General features: G+C 37.0%; 1 protein-coding gene across 2 annotated transcripts; it reads right to left on the bottom strand.

Annotated features, from left to right (window-relative positions):
* Positions 1-3,662: 3,662 nt before the first annotated feature.
* Positions 3,663-23,380, bottom strand: LOC102229550 (carbonic anhydrase-like). Of its 2 annotated transcripts, none has more exons than XM_023340541.1 (17): positions 23,339-23,380; positions 19,814-19,865; positions 19,621-19,647; positions 18,627-18,803; positions 18,393-18,541; positions 18,210-18,299; positions 16,668-16,734; positions 16,051-16,217; positions 13,822-13,921; positions 12,215-12,244; positions 11,951-12,127; positions 10,738-10,892; positions 10,568-10,657; positions 9,106-9,153; positions 8,932-9,013; positions 8,673-8,836; positions 3,663-4,167 (listed from the first exon to the last, which is right to left on the bottom strand). In XM_023340541.1, the coding sequence occupies exons 2-17, from the start codon at positions 19,863-19,865 to the stop codon at positions 3,976-3,978; spliced, it is 1,767 nt and encodes a 588-aa protein (XP_023196309.1). In that variant the 5' UTR covers positions 23,339-23,380; the 3' UTR covers positions 3,663-3,975. The 2 variants fall into 2 exon arrangements, with proteins under 2 accessions (XP_023196309.1, XP_023196310.1); XM_023340542.1 differs by lacking the exon at positions 23,339-23,380 and adding an exon at positions 20,002-20,081.
* Between the last annotated feature and the right edge of the window lie 683 nt (positions 23,381-24,063).

Genomic DNA, 24,063 nt, shown 5'->3' with positions numbered 1-24,063 from the left:
TACTTGTTTTAGATTGTTAAGATAGGAGACTGGAAATGGACTTTATTGTCACACAGAATGTAAATTCAGCAGAACCAAGAAAGAGGCTCACATTAAAGGTCCAAATGTGTCAGATCTATAGATATAAAACATTCATTTGTGCTTTCCCCACATTGCAACATGTCAATCTATTCACATGTCTGGCTGCAAATTAGAAAAGCACAGAAGTATTTTCATATGTGTGTATTATTGCAGATGTACACTCTAAAAAAACCATCTCTAATTTATGGTAAAATACCAGCAGTTGGGGCGTGCTGTGGTGGTGTAGTGGTTAGCGCGACCCGTATTTGGAGGCCTTGAGTCCTCGGCGCGGCCGTCGCGGGTTCGACTCCTGGACCCGACGACATTTGTCGCATGTCTTCCCCCCTCTCCTTCCCTGTTTCCTGTCAGCCTGCTGTCATATAAGAGACACTAGAGCCCACAAAAAAGACCCCCTGGAGGGGTAAAAAAAAAAAAAATACCAGCAGTTGTGCTTTACTATGAACGAGGAACTGGTGAATGAGGACCACATCATTTTACCGTACAAATACGGGAACCCTGAGTTGGTATATATGCAGCAAAGTTTTACAGTATTTTACCATAAATACGGTAAAATTCTGGGAACCACATAATTTTACCGTATAAATACGGGAACACTAAACTGGTATTTATACTGTAAACCTTTACTGAATTTTACCGTAAATACGGTAAAATTCAGGCAACAACAGAGTTTTACCGTATAAATATGGATTTTACCATATAAATATAGTGAAATGTAGTAAAAGTGCTTCTGTGTTTGATATGATGTAAAGCACTTTGAAATGCCTTGCTGCTGAAATGTGCTATACAAATAAAATGTGATTTGATTTGATTTAAAATTCTGGCAACCACAGAATTTTACGTATAAGTATAGTAAAATTTTACAATACAAATACGGTAACCCTGAACTGTATTTTACCATAAATATGGTAAAATCGGGCAGCCAGTCTTTTTACTGTAATTTAGAGACTTTTTTTCTTTTTTACAGTTTAGATGTCAAACACAACTTCCCGAATTTGTTCTAAATTTAGACGACCAGGAACGGACCCACCTTTTGTTTCACTCAGACTCGGAGCTTAAACCACAGCTTGTGACGCTCAGACGTAAAAACAAAAGCAAGACCTAAATAACAGAGATGTTTCTAAGGAAACAACAAACAACCTTTGAATGGTTCTTAAACATCGGAGTCTACGTCTGCCAAAGGGTGATGACTCATTGCATGTTCAGGTGTGAAGTGAAGGAAGTAACTTTGATTAGTAATAGTTCCTGGCAGGACTTGTATAACTGATGCTAACGCTAGCATGTTCACTTTTAGGTGTAAACCTGTCAGCATGAAGCCTAAATTACACTTCTTGGTATTAGTCATGTAGATTAATCTTTGTCTTGGCATAAAATGTTTCTCCAGAAGGGATTTGTTGGTAATACTTTATTTGAAGAGGTCACTGTCATAAATATGACATAACAACCGTCATGAATTTGTATGGCGTTTATAGTTAAGGTTCACATTGGAGCCGCTTGGAAGAGCATCTTCCAGATCTGAGTTTGTGTGAACGGAGGCGAACGCGATCCGCACCGAGTTACAAACATCCAGAGGTGCACGAGGTGCATGTATTATATTCTTTCTTGCTTTTAGTTTTGTCTGTTCAAAATAAACAAATAAAAAAAAAAATGCCTGAAAAGCTTCAAATCGTGCAGAGCTTGACGCACAAAACGTGCCGCGACGAACCTCTAGACTTTGAATGTAAACCGGACGGCCCTGATGCTCAAAACGTGTTTGGTGTGAACGCACCATGAGAGCCAGGCCTTCTCGTCCAACATCAGTAGGTGACCTCACAAATGCATTTCTAGAAGAATGGCAAAAAATCCCTATAAACCTATAAACACTCCTGAACCTTGAGGACAGACTTCCCAGAAGAGATAATAGATTTAAAAATATGGCTTTTTTCACACATTATGGCCTATTTTCTGTGATGCGTAATTTTTTCATTACTGCAAACCAACCGAACAGGAAATGTTCCCACAAAATGAGTCATTAGTGAAAAGATATTTCACACAGTATTCTGAAATACTAGTAAAGGAGAAACTGATTTATAGGCTGCCTGACCGGCTCCAGGAAGTATTACTCTATCCATTAACACACCCATTTATGTTCTAAACTTGTTTATCACGGATGTTTAGAGAAACTAAATAATCCAACAGTTGTGTTTCTAGGATGTGGGAAGAAACTAGAGAATCCTGGGGAAACATGCAAGCAGAAAGTTTGGTTCTGTATGTCCTTTGCAGTGACATTTGAGAAAGTTAAGCATAAAATAGTTCAATGCTGGAGACCTTCTGACATTTACATACTACTTTGGTTTTACCGCAAATAGTAAAACCCAACAAACACCAAATGAACCTCTTGCACACTGTAAAACATTTGAAGTTGGTTTAACTTGAAAATGAAAGTCCAACTGCTGCCTTGAAAATGCAATTTAAGTCAACAAAAATATTGTTTTGGTTTTAACTCAGAAATTAAAGTTCATAAAGTTGATTTAACAACCAGAGACAAGTTGTCTAAACATTGTATTTTAAGTTCATTAAGCTTGAATTTTGAATTTTAACTTAATGCTGCAATTTAGACCAAATTAAATCACAATATGCAAAACAAAAATCTGCCATGATTTTACTCACAATATCAAGTTTAAATAACAACTTATTTTACTGTAGAATAAATTAAATTCTTGTTTCAAATCACATGAACCAAATTTCTGATCTGATGATGAATTTTATGAAACATCTCAATGAATTCAGCTCAGAAACATTTAGTGTGATCAGGACATTATCCTCAAGCTTTGCAAACTGTCAGCTGCATTAAAATGAACATTTGCCTTAATAACACAAGAGTCAGATCAATGTAACGCTTCATCTCAGGAAACAAAAACACGCCGCTAAGCATTCTGGGAAATAGTTCCCACTCCTGTCTTTTTCTTCTTTTAAGTTTTTTAAGTGCTAACCTAAAAACTCTACTTTATTCAACTCTTGGAGGTTTGACAAAATGAATAAAAAGTTAACACAACTTACTGCTCTAAGTTTATCTTTCACAAAATCAAACATTTAGGTTAAAAATCTAAAACTCGATAAATTTATTTGATTAAAAGAGAAAAAGATAGTAGACACAACTAAATGTGGCTCTGATGTTTTACAGTGTATTTCTTAATGTATTGGTTTACGTTTTTTTGTCTTAGATTTTAAAATATTACCATCAGGTTTGTAATGAAAATAAATCCAAAGTCATGAAAGATGTTGAAAGTACGCAGCACATTTCGCTCTGGTGGGTTTTATGTTCTTAAATATTCTGTTCTCATATTATATAAAACTACTTCTAAGTACCTTTATGACAATAAATCATGCAAAAGAATCCCAGAGTGTAATAGATTCTACAGCCTGAAATACAAAGTGAAAAAACATTTATATTAATTGTTAAAATACATCATACTACTTTAAAAAAGTAAAAGAGAAATCAGCAATTTTTCCTCCCCAGTTTTAACAGAAACATCAAAAATCACAAAAAAGAATTTTTATAAAATCTATTTTGTTTATTTTATAATATTTATCAATAATAATAATATTTGTATCATATCATTTGAAACGATACACAAGGCAGAATCTGTATTAATACTTAAGAAACGTTAAACGATGGCTACTTTAAAATCTTTACATTAACTTCTATTTTCATTTATTGTGCAAACAGCAAAATCATAAATATAAATTGTAGAGATGTGACATAACAAAACAGATTTAAAATCCCGCTCCACCTCTCAGGCTTCAGCAACATCATTACTACTGATGAAATGTTACGTTTGGATTTGCAAGCAGATAATCTTTGAGGAATAATTGTTTTAATTCACATTTTTAACTCTGGTTTTTCACAAGTGGACCTTAACAGTAGAGAGCGCAGAGGCATGGCAGCAGTAGGTAAACCCAGACGGGACCGGGGCTGGGTCCGGGGCCGGGGCCGGCGACTGGGCCGGGGCCGGGGGCTGCAGCCGTGGTGTAGACCTTTCTGGAATGAAGAGACTGACCGGGCCGGAAGACGTTGTGATATCCTGCATTCTCCGGGAACAGCGCCATCTGATGGAGTTAAACGTAACGTTAACACTTCAGTAGCGAGGATGTTCAGAGACGAAATTCACACAACCTGACATAATGACAGGAAAGGAAGAGACGAATTGTCTTATTTTGAAATCTAAGACAAAAAAAAACCATAAACCAATAAATAAAAAAATACACTGTAAAACATCAGAGCCGCATTTAGTTGTGTCTACAATCGTCTCTTTTAATCAAATAAATTGATTGAGTTTTAGAATTTGAACCTAAATGTTTGATTTTGTGAAAGATAAACTTACAGCAGTAAGTTGTGTTAACTTTTTAATTGTAATTGATGATTTTTTTAAAAACGTTTCTCATGACGAGCAAAAGCAAAGACATTTTCAGGTCCATGTTGTTCCAGAATATAGTGGATATTATAGAGGAAAAAATACATTTTTATCATAAAGCAAACAGCATCAGGTGTTTCCTACGGAACCCCGTAAAGGACATGGGGAAAACTTTCTTTGGCGTTCTCTTGCAATAATGTACTGATCAGTTCATGCTGTATAATTTAATACTGAAAGTCTTTCATAAGGTGGCCACCGTACTTTCTGCTTTAACCTACGGTTTTCATACGGTTTGTGAGATACCTGAAGTTTTATATCTTTTTCTTTGGGATAGAAATGCACCACAAACCAATAGATAGATATAGATAGATAGTATTACTTTATTCATCCCAGCAGGGAAATTATTTCGCAGTTACAGCAAGAATCTTTATACACAGATTAACACACACACGAAGGGAGCTGCGTCTGCAGGCAGCCAGCTAAGCCGGCGCCATTTTGAAAACCCGGAAGGAGGGTGGACATACGGTAAAGGTCGTCGGGACCGGGAGTCGAACCCGCGACGTCCGCGTGGAGGACTAAGGCCTCCAAATGTGGGGCGTGCTAACCCCCTGTGCCACCACAGCACGCCCCAAAAAATGTATAAAATTGGTCGAGTTCAGGACTTGAACCTGCAACCTGTGGACTCCCAGTCCACTTCTTATTTCTCTGAGCTACTGCTCAATGTGCAAAATGCAAAAGTAAAACAGGTCAAACATGGGATTTCCATCTCCTTCATCCCATCTAAGATATAAACAGAAACTTTGCATAAGAAGGAAAGAAAGAAAGAATACATCCAAACTATTTCTGAGTTATTTTCACGAGGTAATAAAATCATCTGACAGTTTTGATTCTTTTTTGTGCTGGTCTGAACAGTGGAGGTCATTTTCATGCAGCTCCATCTCAACCTTTCACAAACAGACATAAACATGCAGTGAAGAAATCGAGTTAAGAATATATGAACATGTTTTCACTGAGGCTCTTTAAATGTGCATATATTTAAAATTTGTAGTTTTTAATTTGTAACTGCATACAAAATAGACCAGGATGTTTCTGCTTATTGCAAGGGAACGCAAAGGAAATATTTTTGGGGGAGATGGAGAAAAACTTTTCTTTTGCCTTCCCTGACATAAGTTTTAAAACTAATTTTATCTGTTAGCGAACGTCAGTCTGAATATAAAAATCAACAGAGATGAGATCTAAGGTGTCATTGTGCAGGTTTGATGGAGAAAACGCAACAAAGACAGAAAACGTCATCGCTTATAGATTAGTAAAGAGACTGTGTCACATGGAGACCGGTTAGTCACCATGTGACTGATTTGTCACATGATTTTCGTCACATGATGATGATAACATCTGTCCTGATAGGAGCTGATTACACTCCTTACTGCAATTTCAACTAAACCAGGAAGACACAGATTTTGCTCCTTGACTGCATTTACACCCGGTTTATTATTAGTGCCATTTAAAGGACTAAATTTTAGTTTTCTTTTTTAAGTTTCTAAATACTGACATGAAGATTTAAAGCAAATACAAAAACCAATGGGGTTTAAAACAGGCTGTGCTTCTTAAGTAATTTGTGACACTTTGATTCTGATCAGTTTTCTTCTTGCCGTTTGAGAATGTGCCACGTGCCATAAGAACGCCGCCACCATTTTTCACTGACGACGTCAGTTTGCAGGTGATAACCTGCCTTTTATCTGCGGAGTTAGTTATCTCATCACATTACTTCTGCTGCATGTGCACATTCCTTTAAAGATCAACATACATCAGGCTGGCATGTTTCACGTGGAGTTTCAACCTTTCAGTTCTTTAATCTTGCAGAGCTTTTTCAAAGCTCTAATGTGACCATGTATAAACCTCTATTTACATACAGTTACCTGATTTTGTTCTTATTCATCTCATTTTGCAGCTTTTCCAATGGGATTTATAAATTATTTCCTAGAATGTAATTAAATCATCCTAGGAAATAGGATGAACACACTAAATATTTAAAACTACTCATACAACTCAAGGTAATGCTAGAGTAAACACTGAGATACTGTAAGGAGTTATAGGAAATTTCCTTCTTAAATCCTTGATCATACACCAGTGGTGTGTATCCATGTGTGAATAATCAAGATACCAAACAAAATGTAGTATTAAAAACTTTAGAAGTACAGCACTATACTTCAGTCCTGCCTGCACTTTACTGCAAAAAGACAATAATACAACTGACCCAGCAACTTTCTGAACTACAGTACAGACCAAACGTTTGGACACACCTTCTAATTCAATGGGTTTTCTTTATTATCATGACTATTTATAAGGCAAGAAATCCCACTTATTAACCTGACAGGGCAGGTTGACCTATGAAGTGAAAACCATTTCAGGTGACGACCTCTTGAAGCTCATCAAGAAAATGCAGAGTGTGCAAAGCAGTAATCACAGCAAAAGGTTGATACTTTGAAGAAACTAGAATATAAGGGCTATTTTCAGTTGTTTTACACTTTTTTGTTTAGTGCATATTTCCACATGTGTTATTCATAGTTTTGATGCCTTCAGTGTGAATCTACAATGTCAATAGTCATGAAAATAAAGGAAACTCATTGAATTAAAAGGTGTGTCCAAACTTTTGGTCTGTACTGTACTTTAAACTAAATTTATTAAATGTTCACATCTGTTGCACCTGCCTCAATTTTCAATCAAGGTCAAACGTTTTGACATTGCAACAGATACCAAAGTTTTTATGTTTTTGACTTTAGGTTGTGTTTTATATCACAAAGCCTTGCTGATGTATTCAAACACCTAGAGTTTTTACATACTTTGTTGCAACCACAAACTTTAATGACTTTTATGCAGAATTTATGTAACAGAACAACACGAAGAAGAACAAAATCATAAAGTGGAATTGAAAAGATGCAATGCGTCAGATAAAATTATAAAACGCCTTTAGGGCCTGTAGGTTTTCTTTTTCTTTTGCTTCTTATTTATTTATGCTGGTCTGTCAGATAAAAACGTAATAAAATGCAATAAACTTTGTGGTTGCAATAAACGGCTACCTATGACTTTAAAATAAGAAATGTAATTCTGTATCATAAAGCTTAAGCTGCGACCAAATCCATTAAATTCTCCTTTATCTTATGAACAGACTGTTAAATGGTGACACATCGACTGAGAATTGTTGTCTTCTTGTTTGCAACGAATCCCTCCAAAAAAAAATAAATAAATAAAAGCACCTAAAACATTCAATTGCAATAAATTCATTCCTGCGAAGAATACCGAAACTATAACATTAATTTCCTGGAACATGAAGAACTCCAAAATCAGTAATTCAGCTGAAGTAAACTTCAGGAAGTCCGAATTTACCCAGCAGGTGCTGGATATACAGTACATCCAGCAGGCACTCGGATCATTTGAGACATAAAACTCTGTTGCCACCAGTGCAGAGCTTGATCTACGCTTCATGAATGTTGGCATGATCAAAACAAACGCAATTTGATGATGATGTGTGTATTTTACAGCATTTTGGATGCCATTACCAAGGAAAATCCACAGATCTTAATCTTGTGTCCAGAAAGGAAGTGGATGAACAGATCAACAACCCCAGAGGTAACACTGGGTCACCGAAATCCAGAATCTGACCCAGAAGTTTATATCCAACTTGTCAAAATGGACAAAAAATAGATCTATTTCTGAATGTAAAGTTAGTTTTAAGTTAGTTTTGTCTTATTTCAAGTTTTCTAAGATATTTGCACTAGAAACTAAACCAAAAATACTAGATAAGATTTTGTGTTTTTGCAGTGAAATGATTTTCATTATGCTTCCTCAGGAGTGGAGTCTTATGCAGTGAGTGAGCATAGAAGCCATCTTTGTTGAATGTATAACTGTTTTGTTTTTTTACAGAAAAACTGCACCTCCTTGTTTTAAGTCTAACCACAATTTTTTGCAATATTTAACTGCTCTGTTATTTTGCGATTTATGGTGGTTGATGGTGAAAATATGTTCTTCCCACCAGCTTCCAGCGCGTCAAAAGGGCAAAAAATTGTGATCTATTCTTGAATAATGCCTTAAATTGTGTGTTTTTGTTACTTTCAACTGCTTAAACCTTCGTTAAACCAAAAGATTTACCCGTATTTTTAGTATTTTATGTGTCGGACGTTGGGGTTGATGAGTGAAACATACCAGGTCTTGGTCCACTTTAACTGATTCTTTAAAGACGGTCCAAACCACGGCTTCGTTGCAGGAAGGCGTGGTGAGGGAGCCGCTGTAGCGGAAAAATGAGTCACGGTTCACGTTGCCAAGCAAGTCATCGATAGAAATCTCATCTGTGACTTCGACTTCTGACTCTGTTTCGGAGCGAAAGATGCAACAGATGAGCGGATTAATGTACATTCTGTATTTTTTCTGTTTTCATTATGTAAGAAGGTAAAACTTCGCTCACCGATGTCTTTGATATCCGACAGGTAACTGGTCAGAGTTTTCCAGGCTTCCATGTCAGAGGCAGAACTCGGTGTGGGCGACGGCTGAACAGAAAAATGAGACAAATAATTTGACTTTTAACAGAACGACTGAAATACAGCTTTAAAAAAATAAAATAATAATAATAATGCCTTACTGTTTCTGCAGGAACTGAGGAGGACATGCTTCTAGGAGATTGTGGAGCCTGAAAATGGATATGGAGAAAGTTTATTTAACAAATTTACATGAAGCAGAAAACATAATATGTCAACTGAACTGGCCTATTAATTTTTGCCTTATCCTCAGAAACAGACAATTTCTTCTAACTGTATTGGAGACTTTATATCTCATAAAGAAATCTAATAAAATCAGACTTGGCTATAACCAAAAATGTCCTAAAATGATTATTTAATTTCTCTACAATAAATATGTCGTTTGCTCTCTCCTGCTTCCTTCACTGGATATCAGATAACTGAGAGAATGCTATGTACCGTATACAACGGGGGTAAAATAAGCCTTTCTTACTCTGTGCGCAGCTCTTTGTCTAAAATATCACATGATTCAAGTTTACAGTTGACAGTCATGCCATTTTGTCTCAGCATTCCTGAGAGGAACTCACCCACTGAGTTACGGAGGCCAGTCTGACATGGTTTGGAAACGGATAAAAAAAAAACATGTTGCATGTTTTTAGCTACATTGGAAACTTTAAGTTTGCTGGAGTCATTTCTGACTGCATGCATGTGTGGGCCGCAAACGGGTTTTGGTGAGGTTGGATGGCTAATAAGAGATGAAGAGATGGATCTCAAAGGGATTCTTCTATGGGACCCAAAACATGCACTGTAAAACATTAGAAGGTGGTTTAACTTGAAAATGCAATTTAAGTCAGCAAGAAAATAATTTTGGTTTTAACTCAGAAATTAAAGTTCATGAAGTCGATTTAACAACCAGAGACAAGTTGTCTAAACATTGTTTTTTAAGTCCATTAATCTTGAATTGTGAGTTTTAACGTAATGCAACAATTTAAACAAAAATAATTATTTCACAATATGCAAGAAAAAAAAACTGCCCTCATCCAGTTAAAGAGACACATTTCTCTATTATTTTAATCACAATATCAAGTTAAAATAACTTATTTTACTTTAGAATAAATTAAATTCTTGTTTCAAATCACATGAACCAAATTTCTGATCTGATGATGAATTTTATGAAACATCTCAATGAATTCAGCTCAGAAACATTTAGTGTGATCAGGACATTATCCTCAAGCTTTGCAAACTGTCAGCTGCATTAAAATGAACATTTGTCTTAATAACACAAGAGTCAGATCAATGTAACGCTTCATCTCAGGATACAAAAACACGCCGCTAAGCATTCTGGGAAATAGTTCCCACTCCTGTCTTTTTCTTCTTTCAGTTTTTTAAGTGCTAACCTAAAAACTCTAGTTTATTCAACTCTTGATAAAAAGTTAACACAACTTACTGCTGTAAGTTTATCTTTCCTAAACTCAAACATTTAGGTCCAAAATCTAAAACTCGCTAAATTTATTTCACTTAAAGAGTAAAGATAGTAAACACAGCTAAATGTGGCTTAAATGTTTTACAGGGTATGTCCGTCTTTACCTCAATTAAAAACCCCAGCACTGCCAGGCCATCAGGAGTATTTAGTGCCTCCTCCAATGTTAAATTCTTCCTCTTGCTCACGATGTGCATCTGCACAAAACAAACCATTTATTGGATAAAACAGTCATAAAACCAACTCTTGTCTGTGTAACATAGTGGTGAATTGCTACCTCCATTGGGTATCGTTTCTTGTCCACGCTGTGCTCTGACCCCTCAGAATCGGCTGATTCGGTTCCCCAGTGGAAGTGGAACTGAAGAGTTGAGTAGACGTGATTCAACCCCCCGCCTGATACCTCCACCAGTCCGTCCTCCAACACGCACTGCACTGAGAGATTAAAAGCAAATGCGGTGGTTACTTAACGTTTTGATCCAAAAACATAGGAAAAGCTCAGAATTTTTAAGATAATTTCTTTCAAAAGAGACTAAAAACACAACGTCTTACCTGCAGTAGGTAACCCTATTGATATGCTGACTTACACTGCAAAAAGACAAAATCCTACCAAGTATTTTTGTTTTCAAATGAAAATATGAAATATGCGAAATATGTAAACTTGAAATTAGACAAAACTAACTTACTAGTAACTCTTCAGCAAGCTATACGAGCTTGTTTTTAAATAATTCCTTAATATAATGAGAAAGTTGGAGATCCACTGGCATCGTTACCTAGCAACGCCCGCCAAGCCCTGCCTGTCACCTAGCAACCACGTACAAGTTCCACTGGCAGATTAATTCACTTATAAAAAGACAATTTTTTCAATAAGTGAAATAATCTGGAACTAGTACTTTAGTTTTGTCTTATTTCAAGTGTGCCAAGATATTTGTAGAAACTAGACAAAAACACCTGGGAAGATTTTGTGTTTTTACAGTGTAGCTTAAATCTAAAATAGTCGCACTTGGAGGCTAAAACATACAGCAAGTATGAGAGAGACCCGGACCGAAGCTGACTTCTACCGTCTCAAAAATGTCATAGCTGTAACTGTAGTCATGTTTCAAAGTCAAGTAAAGTTTTTCTGGTCACAATAACAGACGATTATTGTAAAAAAAAAAAAGTTGTTCTGCTCAACTTACGGTATTTTTTTTTTTTTCTTACAACATTGTGACTGCTCCTTAACTTCAGATTTGTTATGTGAATGTTTTTTAGCATCTACATTTGATCAAAGGTCTCCAGTCCTCATCCTGAAAATCCACTGCAGGTCTGAGAAGCAAACCTGAATCACCTGGATGGCTTGTTACCTGGCCTTTGCCAAACTTGAAAGCATGTCGAAGTGGAGATTCAACCATTTGATGCAGCTGTTTTTTGCAGCAGGGATGCATCTAAAACTTGCAGGGCGGTACAACAACTGGAGGACAGTAACCACGTTTAAAAAACAAAACAATCCAAACCTGTGTGGCCTGTGTTGGTGATAGACTTTATGGCATGTTTGTTGTCAAAATTAGTAAAGGTGAAGGAACTGAGATTTTCATTCTCCACAACGCTGTCAGTGCTGATGTCGATGGGTGACTGGCTTTCACCACCACAGTAGGAGCCGGGCAGATTAGACCAATGAGACGGCGTGTAATCTGGAGTTAAAAAAAAAAACAACAATCTGAATGTCAGTAACCTCAGGATTATAATATTAAACTATATTCCACATGGTCGATACATACCACAGTGGTCCTCATAGCACCACAGATGAGCTAAAGATGGACAAAACAGACATATTTAACCAGAACAACAATAACAATCAAAGACTGAAAGATTACAACATATATTTTTGTCTTTAAAGTAGCTACAAATGTGAACGTTTCAGACTTTTCAGCTCAGTTTAGAAGAAAAAATTAGCTTGCAATAGAGATTAAGACTGCTTGGTGAACTGCATGCTGACAGAAGTTTTCCTGACCATAAACAAGACTTTGGAAGCAATCCTGTAAAATATTTAATCACTATTTTAGGTAAAATTGGTACAATGTAGAGAAATTAGACATTTTCTGTCACAGCCTAAAAACAGCCATCCTTGATTTGAATTTAATTTGAAAAAACGATTCATTTTTATCTTCTTCTTTGCACCAGTTGTGTTGTTGATGTATTTTGTCGTGTCATGATCTGAACTGCCTGCTAATTTGCTAGCACAGTGTAGCTAAGTGCAGTAGGAGGTTTTGCTATGGTGGTTAAGTCCTCAAAAATGAACTAAATCTTAAAGTGTCTTCATAAATGTTTACCAAATGTTTTTATAAGCAAATTCTCACAGGTTGTTAACCACTGCTTTTCTAACTTTCTGCAAAGGCCCAGCTAGCTAGGCTGTCTGTAAACTAGACAAGAAAGTTGCCATTCGGCTTTTTATTTCTTTTTTACCCTTAACACGGCTAAAGTTTCTATGGTTTATTTAGCCCTAATAAAGAACTGCAGCCCTCTAAGCACCTTACTTCCTGCATGTTGGGTAAATTGTATTATTAGTATTATCAAATATTCATTGTATCATGTAGCCTTGTAGTTACATTTAGATAATGTTTATGTGTGTTAAATAATTTTGATTCCTTCCTAAGGCCTCCTTGAGAGAGAGAGGTGACAGATATTCTCAGCAGGACTCCCTGGGAGATGGAGGTGTTAGTTGCTCCCAGCAGAGTTTTACAGTCCTGCAATAAACTCTGCTCTGTGCTTCTTTGTGCTACAAAGCCGTTGCTTTGAAGCTATACAACGTGTCCTATTCGACGCCGTGCCTGCAGCAAAAGGATCTAGAGTGTAGATAACATGTGTCTAGATAGTGAATGTTATTAGCGCTGCAACCATGTGATGAATTGTTGACCCCACCCCTTAGAGTTGCAGTGCTCTCTGTGATAGGGACTCTGAAAGTAATCAGATGTGTTTTCAGAGCGGTTGGAGATTTGTAACTGAAAGCACATCTCTGTCTGCTCTCCTCGCGAGAAACAAAGAATCTAACTCGCTTGTCTTTCCTGTGTTTGTTTAATAGGTATTTAGACCTGACACTGCATAAATGCCCTCCATTATTTTTCTGTTTAGGCTATTATTAAACTATTAGCGACACAAATTAGCATCACTAAATTTTCAGCAATGTTGCTTTGACTGAGGCCTCTGATTTCACCTTCCAGCAGATTTTACCCTCATCCATCTGTTTGAGTTGATCACATTGAATGTTTTCCTTTCACTTTGTGTTGTTTTGTATAATACTGCCGTGTAATATTGACACTGAAATTGTTCTGATCCTGAACCACATGCTAACTGACCTTGACAAGCCAAAAGGAACAGTTTGACTGACCTGGAGGAGCTGCGGGGGAGGCAGTGATGATTCGTCCATTAAGAGGTTGTGTAGGTCTGTAGTTTGGCGCGATGCTATTCTCAGTGGAAAAATGCAGAAGCTGAGAACACAATAAGTTACTTTATTACAGATTCAACCATAATGTAATGGTAAAAAAGAAAAGAAAAGAAAAATTAACATCCTTGCAAGCCTATATATACAGTAATAAGCATTTCAGTACTGAAAATCTGCTGAATTTAACAACTCTGAGATACTTCAAGGTTCTCAGGACAGGTTTTGCATTTATTTCGTTTTAATTTATGAGAATTTAGAAGTACTGCAGTAAACCGTTGGGTTTATCTTCAATGGAGCCAATCCAAACTCAAAATATGGTTCACAGCTCAAGTCAAATCAAGTTTCTATTTTCACACAATCCAAAAACAAGTTCAAAGTGCTTCACATGATAAAAACGACCAACTGCAATTTACATCTAAAGTAAACTGTTGAATTTCTCTGGGCTGCAGAAAATGTGTTTTTACCTCCCTTATTTTGTATAACGTTGTGGGTGGTGGCAAAATAAACATACATCCTACTTTGCTTCTCACTGTACATAAAGGCTTTTTCTGCAACTTACTGACCCAATCCACATATGTATACCGATGTGGCATGTTTGCTTAATGTCATATTTATGGAAATAAGAGGAGGAGATGAGAACACCCTGATAAACAGGTAATTTTAAAAGGTGTTGATAATTGGGTAAAAGTACAGTCGTTACGTCTTATGTTTTTTCTCCACTGCACAGTTGTACTGGATTAAAATGATAGATTTTCTTTTCTCAGTCATGAAATGCGGAGATTGCTGTTTAAAAGCTTCAAAGGTGCTACGTCCAACCCTAACTACAGTGAGCCACAGCTGTCCTCCTTTGTGCTCTCTCTCAATGCTTTAACTTGTTTTTCCTCTTCTCGGTTTAATATATTCAGCCAAGAACCTGCTACACAACGAGACTATCAAGTGAAAACCAGACTAAAGTATGAGCACCTCATAAATCAAAGTGTTATTAGTCAGTTGGATCAGATAAAGAAATTTATCAACCTCCAACTAACACGCAGTTATTTCTGTATTTGCTTTGAGTTTTGTCGCAGTCTCATGTGGCGTGTTCAACATGTTTGCTTGTTGATACAATCAACAGAAGAAAAGAAGAGACTGAACCTGATGGTGAAGCAGACATTTCTAAACAGACGGCGGCAGGTACCAGTATGTCTGCTGGTGCCTACCTGTATATAACTGCAACTCATGACACTTGCTTGAATGCATCAGTGGATGCTTATATAAAAGATATGCAACCACAGGTCACAGTGGTTCAGCTGTTTGGAATGACTAAGCCCTGCAGGAAATGATACATATATGCAAAAAATGCAGTTCAGCACAATGTCTCCAACCTTAAATGACTGCAGGTTCATATAAAATAAACCATTTTGCCCTCTTTGTTGGCTCAATACAAAGTCGGCCTTCTATCACCTGAAGAACATTTCCAGGATTAAAGGACTAATGACTCAGCCAGATCTAGAGAAACTCATCCATGCATTCATCTTCAGTCGTATTGATTATTGCAACAGCGTCTTCACAGGTCTGTCCAACAAATCAATCAAACAGCTGCAGCTGATCCAGAATGCTGCTGCTGGCGTTCTCACTAAAACCAGGAAGATAGAGCACATAACACCAGTTTTAAAGTCCCTCCACTGGCTCCCTGTAGCTCAAAGAATAGACTTTAAAATACTGTTGTTAGTTTATAAATCACTGAACGGCTTAGCACCACAATACATTAAAGATCTGCTTTTATTGTATCAACCTTCCAGAACCTCTCAGGTCTTCCGGTTCTGGTCTGCTCTGCATCCCCAGAACCAGAACCAAACGAGGAGAAGCAGCTTTCAGCATCTATGCACCACAAATTTGGAACAAACTTCCAGAAAACTGTAAAACAGCTGAAACACTGACTTCTTTTAAATCTCAACTAAAAACCCACCTGTTTAGGATTGTATTTGAAACGTAATCAATTACAAATTTATGGATGGAACTTGACTTAATGCTTTGTTTTGATTATTGATTCTATATTGCATTGTGTTTCTGTGTTTGTAATGATGTAAAGCACTTTGAAATGTCTTGCTGCTGAAATGTGCTATACAAATAAAATTTGATTGATTGATTGATTGATATAACCTTAACCTCACTTGTTCTGGAAAGTAGACTTACTAAATCTTTGTGGACTTTTATGGGCTCGTGAAAGAGCGTCCACACGACGGCTTCGTGGCAGTAGGGTGTAGTCAGAGAGCCCATGTATCGATAAAACTTTGTGAGATCCACGTCACCAATCAGATCATCAATCGTGATGTTGTCTACTTTCACACTAGAGCCCTCCTCTGTGAAATATATGAAGGAAATCAGAAGAAAGTTCAACATCTAATTTTGATCATACTTAAGAATAATATACAGTATAAAATACAACAAAAATGGCAACTTAATTAAAAGCAACAGCAAATGGATTTTAAACCCATCTGAGCTCAAAGTGGAACAGTTCTTGTAACTGTGACATTGTGCGATTTGCTGCGTCATGTTTTGAAGAAAATGCTGACAGTAAACACTGAAAACACTGAAATCATGCAAGATAGTCGCTGTTGTTGTTTCTTCATGTGGTAATTGCTGCTGGTTTTACTTGTGGTCTGTCTTTCATGCTTCCTGCTGACGAACATGCAATAAACTTGACGTTTACCCTAAACTGTAGTGACAAGACTTTCCACTTCTGACTCTTCCAGGTTGGTAACAATATTTCAATAGAAAACAGAGGAATTGAAGTGGAACGATAAACTTACCTGTGATGTCTTTCAGGTAGGATGTAAACGTTTCCCACGGCCAAGATAAGTTTCCATCTTCTGTTGCCTTTAGGAATAAATCATTCTGTGTCAATAAAATAAATACTATTTTACATCCTATCTTAGACAGCACTGTTTCCACATTAGCTGTTTGCGTGAAATTCACATTGACATGGAGATAGCTAGATCTATTTTATCGGAGAAGACCCCCTCTGAAACGTTGGTAAGCCCCACCACAGTTCTTGTGATAGTATATATTTTATAAAAGAATTCAGTGAATATAAAATAATGAGGGGTTTAAATATTAATCTTATAACTATAAACCCAGATTGCCAGTAATGTTTTTTTACATGATGAACATGAAGAAAATCCAGCTCATTCTGACTGTGGGGCAAACTTTGGAAATATCTTGAAAGTGTGGTAGAAAGAATAAATCGACCAGGCTACATTTCGTTGGATTTTTACACTTTGACTGAAATATGTGATGCACAGGCTTCCAACTAGCATGAACCAAAGGTCTCAGAAAATTGGAGATGATTTGGGCCTCTGCTAAGGCATAGACCACCAGCGGATAGGACAGTTCGCTACGTCAGAACTTAGGCTGCGTTCACACTGTAGCCTGAAGTGACCCAATTCCGATTTTTTTTTTTTTTTTGAAATGTAACCTATATCTGATCTTTTCATGGCAGTCTGAACAACACAAGTCGGATTTATTTCAAATGCGACCCAAACCACTTTGATATCCGATACGTATTCGATTCAAATGTCACCAAACCGCCAGGTCGGATCCAACCCATCTGAATGTCACTGATACTCGACAAATGTCCCCGTTCTGCGATCTGATACACGCAAGCGAGAAGAAAACCAACAACCATGGCGGACGATAATGAGGATTAAGTTGTTAATATGCTGCTCCGGTTGGACAACAACTTCAAAGTCGCAAGCTATACTCCACCTTTAGCCTTCATGTTTACTTCCGCAAAGACTGAGCTCTACTTCTTCTTTATGGCGGTGGGCAAAGCACTGAGCACGCTCTCTATGTGTGACCTTATTGCGCCCTCTACTGTGCATGTGGGACACTTCCAGGTCGTTTGCAGTTCACACTGGAGATCACATGCAAGTCACATATTTTTGGAAGTGGGAACGACCATTGCAAGAAAATCAGATTTGACAAAAAAATCGGAATTGAGTCACTAAAGACTGCAGTGTGGACTTAACCGTATTTGGCAAATGTGTTTCCATCTCTGCTATAATGCTTTCAGAAAAAATGTAAAATATATAAAAAAAGAAAATGATAGATCTAGCAGCTAAAGCCCTCCAAATTCCCATTGCCAGACTATTATGCCTTGTGAAAAAAAAAATTCCAGAAAAGGGGGAACTGTTACAGCAGCAAAATATGAGCCAATATCATAGTTAAGCCTTCAGATTGGGATGCAGCTCAAGCTCATGTGGTACGGAGGCAGAAACCCTGTTCAGTATGTTTCTCAAGTTAGATAAGAGAAATTTGTCAGAGGAGTAAACTGAAGAAAGTTTATAACTCACATCAATAAAAAACCCAAGAACAGCAAGTCCATCTTCATGATTAAGAGTCTCATTCGGGAGAACTCCTTTCTTTGCAGTGACTATGTGCATCTACAGATAAAAAGACAAAAATGCTTTGGTTAGCAAAAGATGCTCAATCAGATGAATCATTAGAAAACTAGAGAGGATGTTTAAAAACTTTACCTCCATTGGATAATGATGACCGTCTAAAGCGTGCTCTGAACCTGAATGGTTCGCTACATCCCAGTGGAAATGAAACTGCAGTACAGAATAGTCACCATCAAGTCCACCTCCACTCACTTCCACTTCATTCGCTTCAATGTCACATTGCACTGAGGAAAAGATCGAGAAAAATGAAAATGGTTAAAATCAAGTTAAGCATGTTTCGAATACTGCCAAGAATGTCCAGTTTTGTACCTGAATGTCCATTATTTGTGATATTCTTGATGGCGGATTGAGAGGAGAAATTAACAAAGATGAAATTATCCAAATTTGGGTCAATGGTAACGATGCTGCTGACAATATCAATTGGAGATTGTTTTTCTCCTCCACAGTGAGATCCAGGTAAGGCTTCCCAATGCTCTGGAGTGTGACCTATAAAAGATCCAGATGCCTTTAGTCCTGTGAGAGCGCAGGAAACCCGCATGTATCACAGCCAGGCGGGCAGAGTACCGAATTATACTGAAGTCAGAGTACTTCAACATAAGTTAAGTATAAATTTTGGTATTTTAAGGACAAAAATGACAATAATTCATAGAAGTAACAAATAATAACAAAATCAGGCAAAGGAAAAGTCTCCAAATCAGTTTCTATCAATAAAAAACGCATTAAAACTTTAACAAAAACTGCAGGCGTGTGTCTGTGTCTGGTGAATTTTTGGTTAAAACATGTTTTTTTTTCATAGAATGGGTAGAAATTTCGAAAAGTTTTTTTTTTTAAGTTACTCAAGTAGATGTAACTGAGTAAATGTAGCTACTAACTATCCAATTCTGAATATATGTTAGTTAAAATACTTGATTTTTCAGTTTTTCTTGACAGTTATCTTTTGATTTTTATTCAATTGTTTCATTTTTTTAATAATATCCCTAGTTTTAATCAATCTAATGTCAAACAAAAATACTCCAACAATTAAACATAAGTGACAAACATGTTGTTTTCTGTAGGTATTATGTTGATTGTTTAGATTTTTTACATATTTGACTAAAATACGTTTTGGTTAAAACATTCAGAAAATCCAGAAATTTTACTGAAGTAAGAGTAGAGATACTTCATAATAAAATTACTTAAGTATAAGTAAAAAGTACAGAGGTTTTTTTCAAAGAAGTTACTCATGTAAATGTACTTGAGTAAATGTAACTAGTTATTATCCACATCTGACCATAAAATGTATCAGAAATAATAGTTTACTTACCACAACCAGTGTAGCACCACTCATTGGCTGAAACAGAGGAAGAGAAACATAAATGACTGAGTTTGTGTGTTTAAATCCTAAATGAAATGAATGTAACTTTTAAATTGAAATCTGTATTCAGTTAAAGAACTTTATATTTTGCCGATCCATGCTACGACTTACACAGGAAGTGGAAACCAGCAAAAATACTCACATTTTACCAGAGCGACCAAGGTCAGACCTAGCACCAACTTTAGGAGACACATCTTCAAGTGGAGAAGAAATGTTTTAATTAATAATTATGAAGCCAGTGGTTTAAAGCAACTCCATCAGTTCTACCCAAAATAAGCCAAACACCTTCCCAATCCTGCAGGTTGTTTAGACTGCGAGGTATTTACTCACCTTACTGCCCAGGCCTCAAATCAATTAGTCTTCTCAAATGTTATATAAAAATGAATGACGTTTATGAACAAGAAAAGTGAAACTTTACACCAGAACGAGTTGAGATAAATATAAAGGCTCGCTCTGGGAGGGGCCCCCTGCTGTGTATACAACACTGAACCATGATGGAGACACACAGCTGTTTTCTAAATAGACCCGATCACAACAAACCAATCATATGTCCTAATTTGCATTTCGTGTCAAAATGATATAGCGTGTTCTGATTTTCTTTACTTCTTCGCTGATCTGCATCCAAAATTAAAAATTAACAATAATGTATTCGTCTCTTTACATAAACCACAACTTAACTGATATACAGTACAGACCAAAAGTTTGGACACAACTTTTAATTCAATGAGTTTCCTTTATTTTCATGACTATTGACATTGTAGATTCACACTGAAGGCATCAAAACTATGAATAACATGTGGAAATATGCACTAAACTAAAAAGTGTAAAACAACTTTAAATACCCCTTATATTCTAGTTTCTTCAGAGTAGCAACCTTTTGCTGTGATTACTGCTTTGCACACACTCTGCATTTTCTTGATGAGCTTCAACAGGTCGTCACCTGAAATGGTTTTCACTTCATAGGTCAACCTGCCCTGTCAGGTTAATAAGTGGGATTTCTTCTTCTTTCTAACCCTTCCTGTGACTTCCTTGCGATGCCATCAGCAAAGCCTGGGAGATAGCGGAGACAACTCTTCTAGCAGAGTTTATTGCCCAGCAATAAACTCTGCTCTCCTGTGTGATATACAACTTGTTTTACTCAATGCCGGCCGTGTCTGGTACTCGAATGGAGCAGAGGGATTTAGAGTGTAGATAACATGTGTCTAAATAGTAAAAGTCATTAGCGCTGCAACTATGTGATAAATTGTTTTGCCCCTCCCTTTAGAAGTTGCAAAGCGCCCAATGTACGAGGGTTTCTGAGAGTAATAAAAAGAGAGGAGCGGCCAGATGTGTTTCAGAGCGGTAGGAGATTTGTAACTGAAAGCACATCTCTGTCCGTTCTCCTCGCGAGAAACAAAGAATCTAACTCTCTTGTCTTTCCTGTGTTTGTTTAAATTGTCTCTAATAGGTATTATAGACCTGACAGTTATGTTTCGTAGTGAAAGTATTTCTACATGCAAAGGAAAAGCACAAACCAGACAGAATAACCAGAGAAAGAGGCTTCAGGTTGCAGGAAAGCATAAAGACGAGAATGGAAGCAGGTGATGTGACGATGAGTTCAGATTTACTCTCTTCCAGACTGATGTTAGGGCGACTAACCCGTTCATGCACAGCCGTCACTGCAGTGGACAAACATCTAAAAGCCATTTCCTTCTGTTAGTTGTGTATCTATGTTATAAATGCACACAGTCCACAAGTCGACACCAGTGCATTTTATAATACACTTTCAACTACTCTGCTGCAAGTGCAAGAAACTTTCTGCTAAATCCAATATGGCAGACAGACAAAAAATGCAGACCAACCCATTTGGTCCAACCCAGTCCCCCCTCCTGCTGTGAAGGACTCTGGCAGGTAAACAAAACATCAAGTAGCCCCTAAAGAACAACACCACTCATGTATTTTCTAAATAACAATTTTGTATTTGGAGAAAATTACAACTGATCTCCTAGAAAAAGAAAAAAAAAAAGAAAAATCCTTTTTTACATGTAAAATCAAAAACACTTTGGGGAAAAATAATCCTGACAGAAAGGATAATATTTCATGTATGAAAGGGCTACAGAGGGAGATGAAAGGATGAAGCCATCATGCATAGAGCCTGCTGTACAAGCCGGTGGCGGCAGCAATATGACCTGTGGTTACTGCAGCTGGTCAGGTCAAAGTTCAGCAACATTATGGCCCAAAGGATGAGATCAGCTGATTGTCTCAGGTCTGATGAAAAAAACATAACAGATTTTCTTCTTCTTCTCCCCTAAGGGCTCACAGAGAGCCGGTAGATCAGCGGTTTCTAAAATCCCCAGATCTCTTAGTCTGACACCAACAACTACTTCATGATTACTGTCACTTAAGTTATTTTCATCTTGATCACTTTGACTTCTGGTAGATTGTCAAGACCTGCTGCAGCCTTGGGATTTGCCTAATCATTTTTGGTAATAAGCAGTTGAACAAGTGGCTGGTAAGAGGATAAACACAGACGTGGATGTTTGTTTGTGTTTAGTTTTCCATTTTGCCCGGATGATTGACATAATTACAATGACAGACTAATTCATACACATACAGGTACCAGCATACCATCAGAGTGACATAACTAAATCAGGTTTAGTGTTTTCACACGCAGCACTGAAGTCGTGGCTCATTGTTTTAGATTTGGGCCAAAGGTACTTGCAATCTTAAAAAGTGGTCTCGATCAATAGGCCTCCATGTTTTCTGGTGTTCATGTTCAGTTTTCTTTGGATTTTGATGAATTTTCCTGTTATGTTCAGAAAATGATTAGCCACTCTGAATATTTTAGGTTAGAAAATAGAGTTTTTAACCCAAAGGGAGAAACTGGTTTTCTCTCCAACACACAAGTGCATTAAGTTCAATTTACAGCAAGCAGTGGCATGAAAAAATAAAATATAATGCTACAGATGATATTATTGTGTTAGCTGATGCCTCAGCTCACTGGATGTTTTTGAAAAAGAATCGTATATCTTCCTGGTTTTGGGTCTGGTGTGTGCTGGACTCTTCTGTTTCTTTAAGCTCTTCAGATTCTGTTGATCGGCTGAAACTTTCAATTTTTAAAAACACGAGAACTGGATGGAAAATAGGTGAAAAGTCAGAGTCCAAAGAAAAATATGTGAAAAAGTGAAGACCAACATTACATCCAGAATCCGACTTTTCAGTTCAGAATTACTAGAGAACTGAAACCAACAGCAAATAATGCAAAATTGGAGAGCAGTAGGAGAAAGTACAATTATATACTAAACTGGCTGTATACCAGTAGACCAGGTTCTTCCTTTCCTATTGGCCTGTGGAAAATATAGTTTTTACATAAGAGCATTGAAAATAGAAGAATTAGCATCTGGTTCCAAATGAGTACATCCCAAAAAAACATCTAAATCAATAAATAATCATGGATCTCAGCACGATTAAACGTTTAATATGCAGGTAGGTTTGCAAACCGATACCACAGCAAATTACAGAAGTGATTGAAAAAAGTGCTGAATGCAGCTTGTGCACACAATCACAGTTTAGATACACTGATAGAAGTTTCTTTAAAGAGACCGGTCCCATTGCCTTTTAGAAAACAAAGAATAAATTACATCTTTATATGTTTTATATTTACAAGAGAGGAATGATGTGAACTCACTGTTTCCTTCGTCAGGCGCTCAAATGTTTGACTTTCTGGAAATGTCCGGGCTCCTTTATCTACACTCTGTCCTTTTGTCTCACTTTGTATTTTGTATTTATTAAACTTGTGGCATTAGATGTTAATAATTGAGCTCCAGAGTTGCTTGCAGGCAGTTTTATTCCTAGTATTAAGCTGAGGAACTGCCATGTACTTTAATATATAACAGAAATATCATTCATGTACTGTTTAATACGTGTTTTCTGCAGATTTTGTTCACTTTCCTTGCCGTTTACCGGAACATGGAGGTGCTGAGATGTGAGGTAACAACAGACGCCGTCTTGCAACAGGACCTTGTGTCACAGTGCCCACTTCTGTTTAATATCATTTTTCCTGTGTTTATACAAACATCATTGCATTTAATGAACCGGTTGTTTGACCTTCACCCGGTGTTTTCACTCACGCTTCGCAACACGTCATTAGTCCTCTTTTTGTTTGTCCTTTTGAAGCAAATGTCAAACTCAAGGCTTGGGGGCCAAATCTGGCCCGCTGTAGCTATTTATGCGGCCCTCTAGACTCCAAATTATATCAATAAGCCCCTCCAGTTTTTCACAAGTCTGCAGAATTCATGCAAAATCAAACTTTTTCTGGTTTTATTGAAAATCTTTCTCAAAATTGGCCAAAAACTTTGTGTTTAAGTGACTGCTGCCTCAGCTTTACTTGATGTCAAGTTATAGTCAGTGACC

This window comes from Xiphophorus maculatus, chromosome 10 (assembly GCF_002775205.1).
Source record: "Xiphophorus maculatus strain JP 163 A chromosome 10, X_maculatus-5.0-male, whole genome shotgun sequence".
Classification (NCBI taxonomy): Eukaryota; Metazoa; Chordata; class Actinopteri; order Cyprinodontiformes; family Poeciliidae; genus Xiphophorus; species Xiphophorus maculatus.
This window is presented reverse-complemented; position numbering and strand designations above follow the sequence as displayed.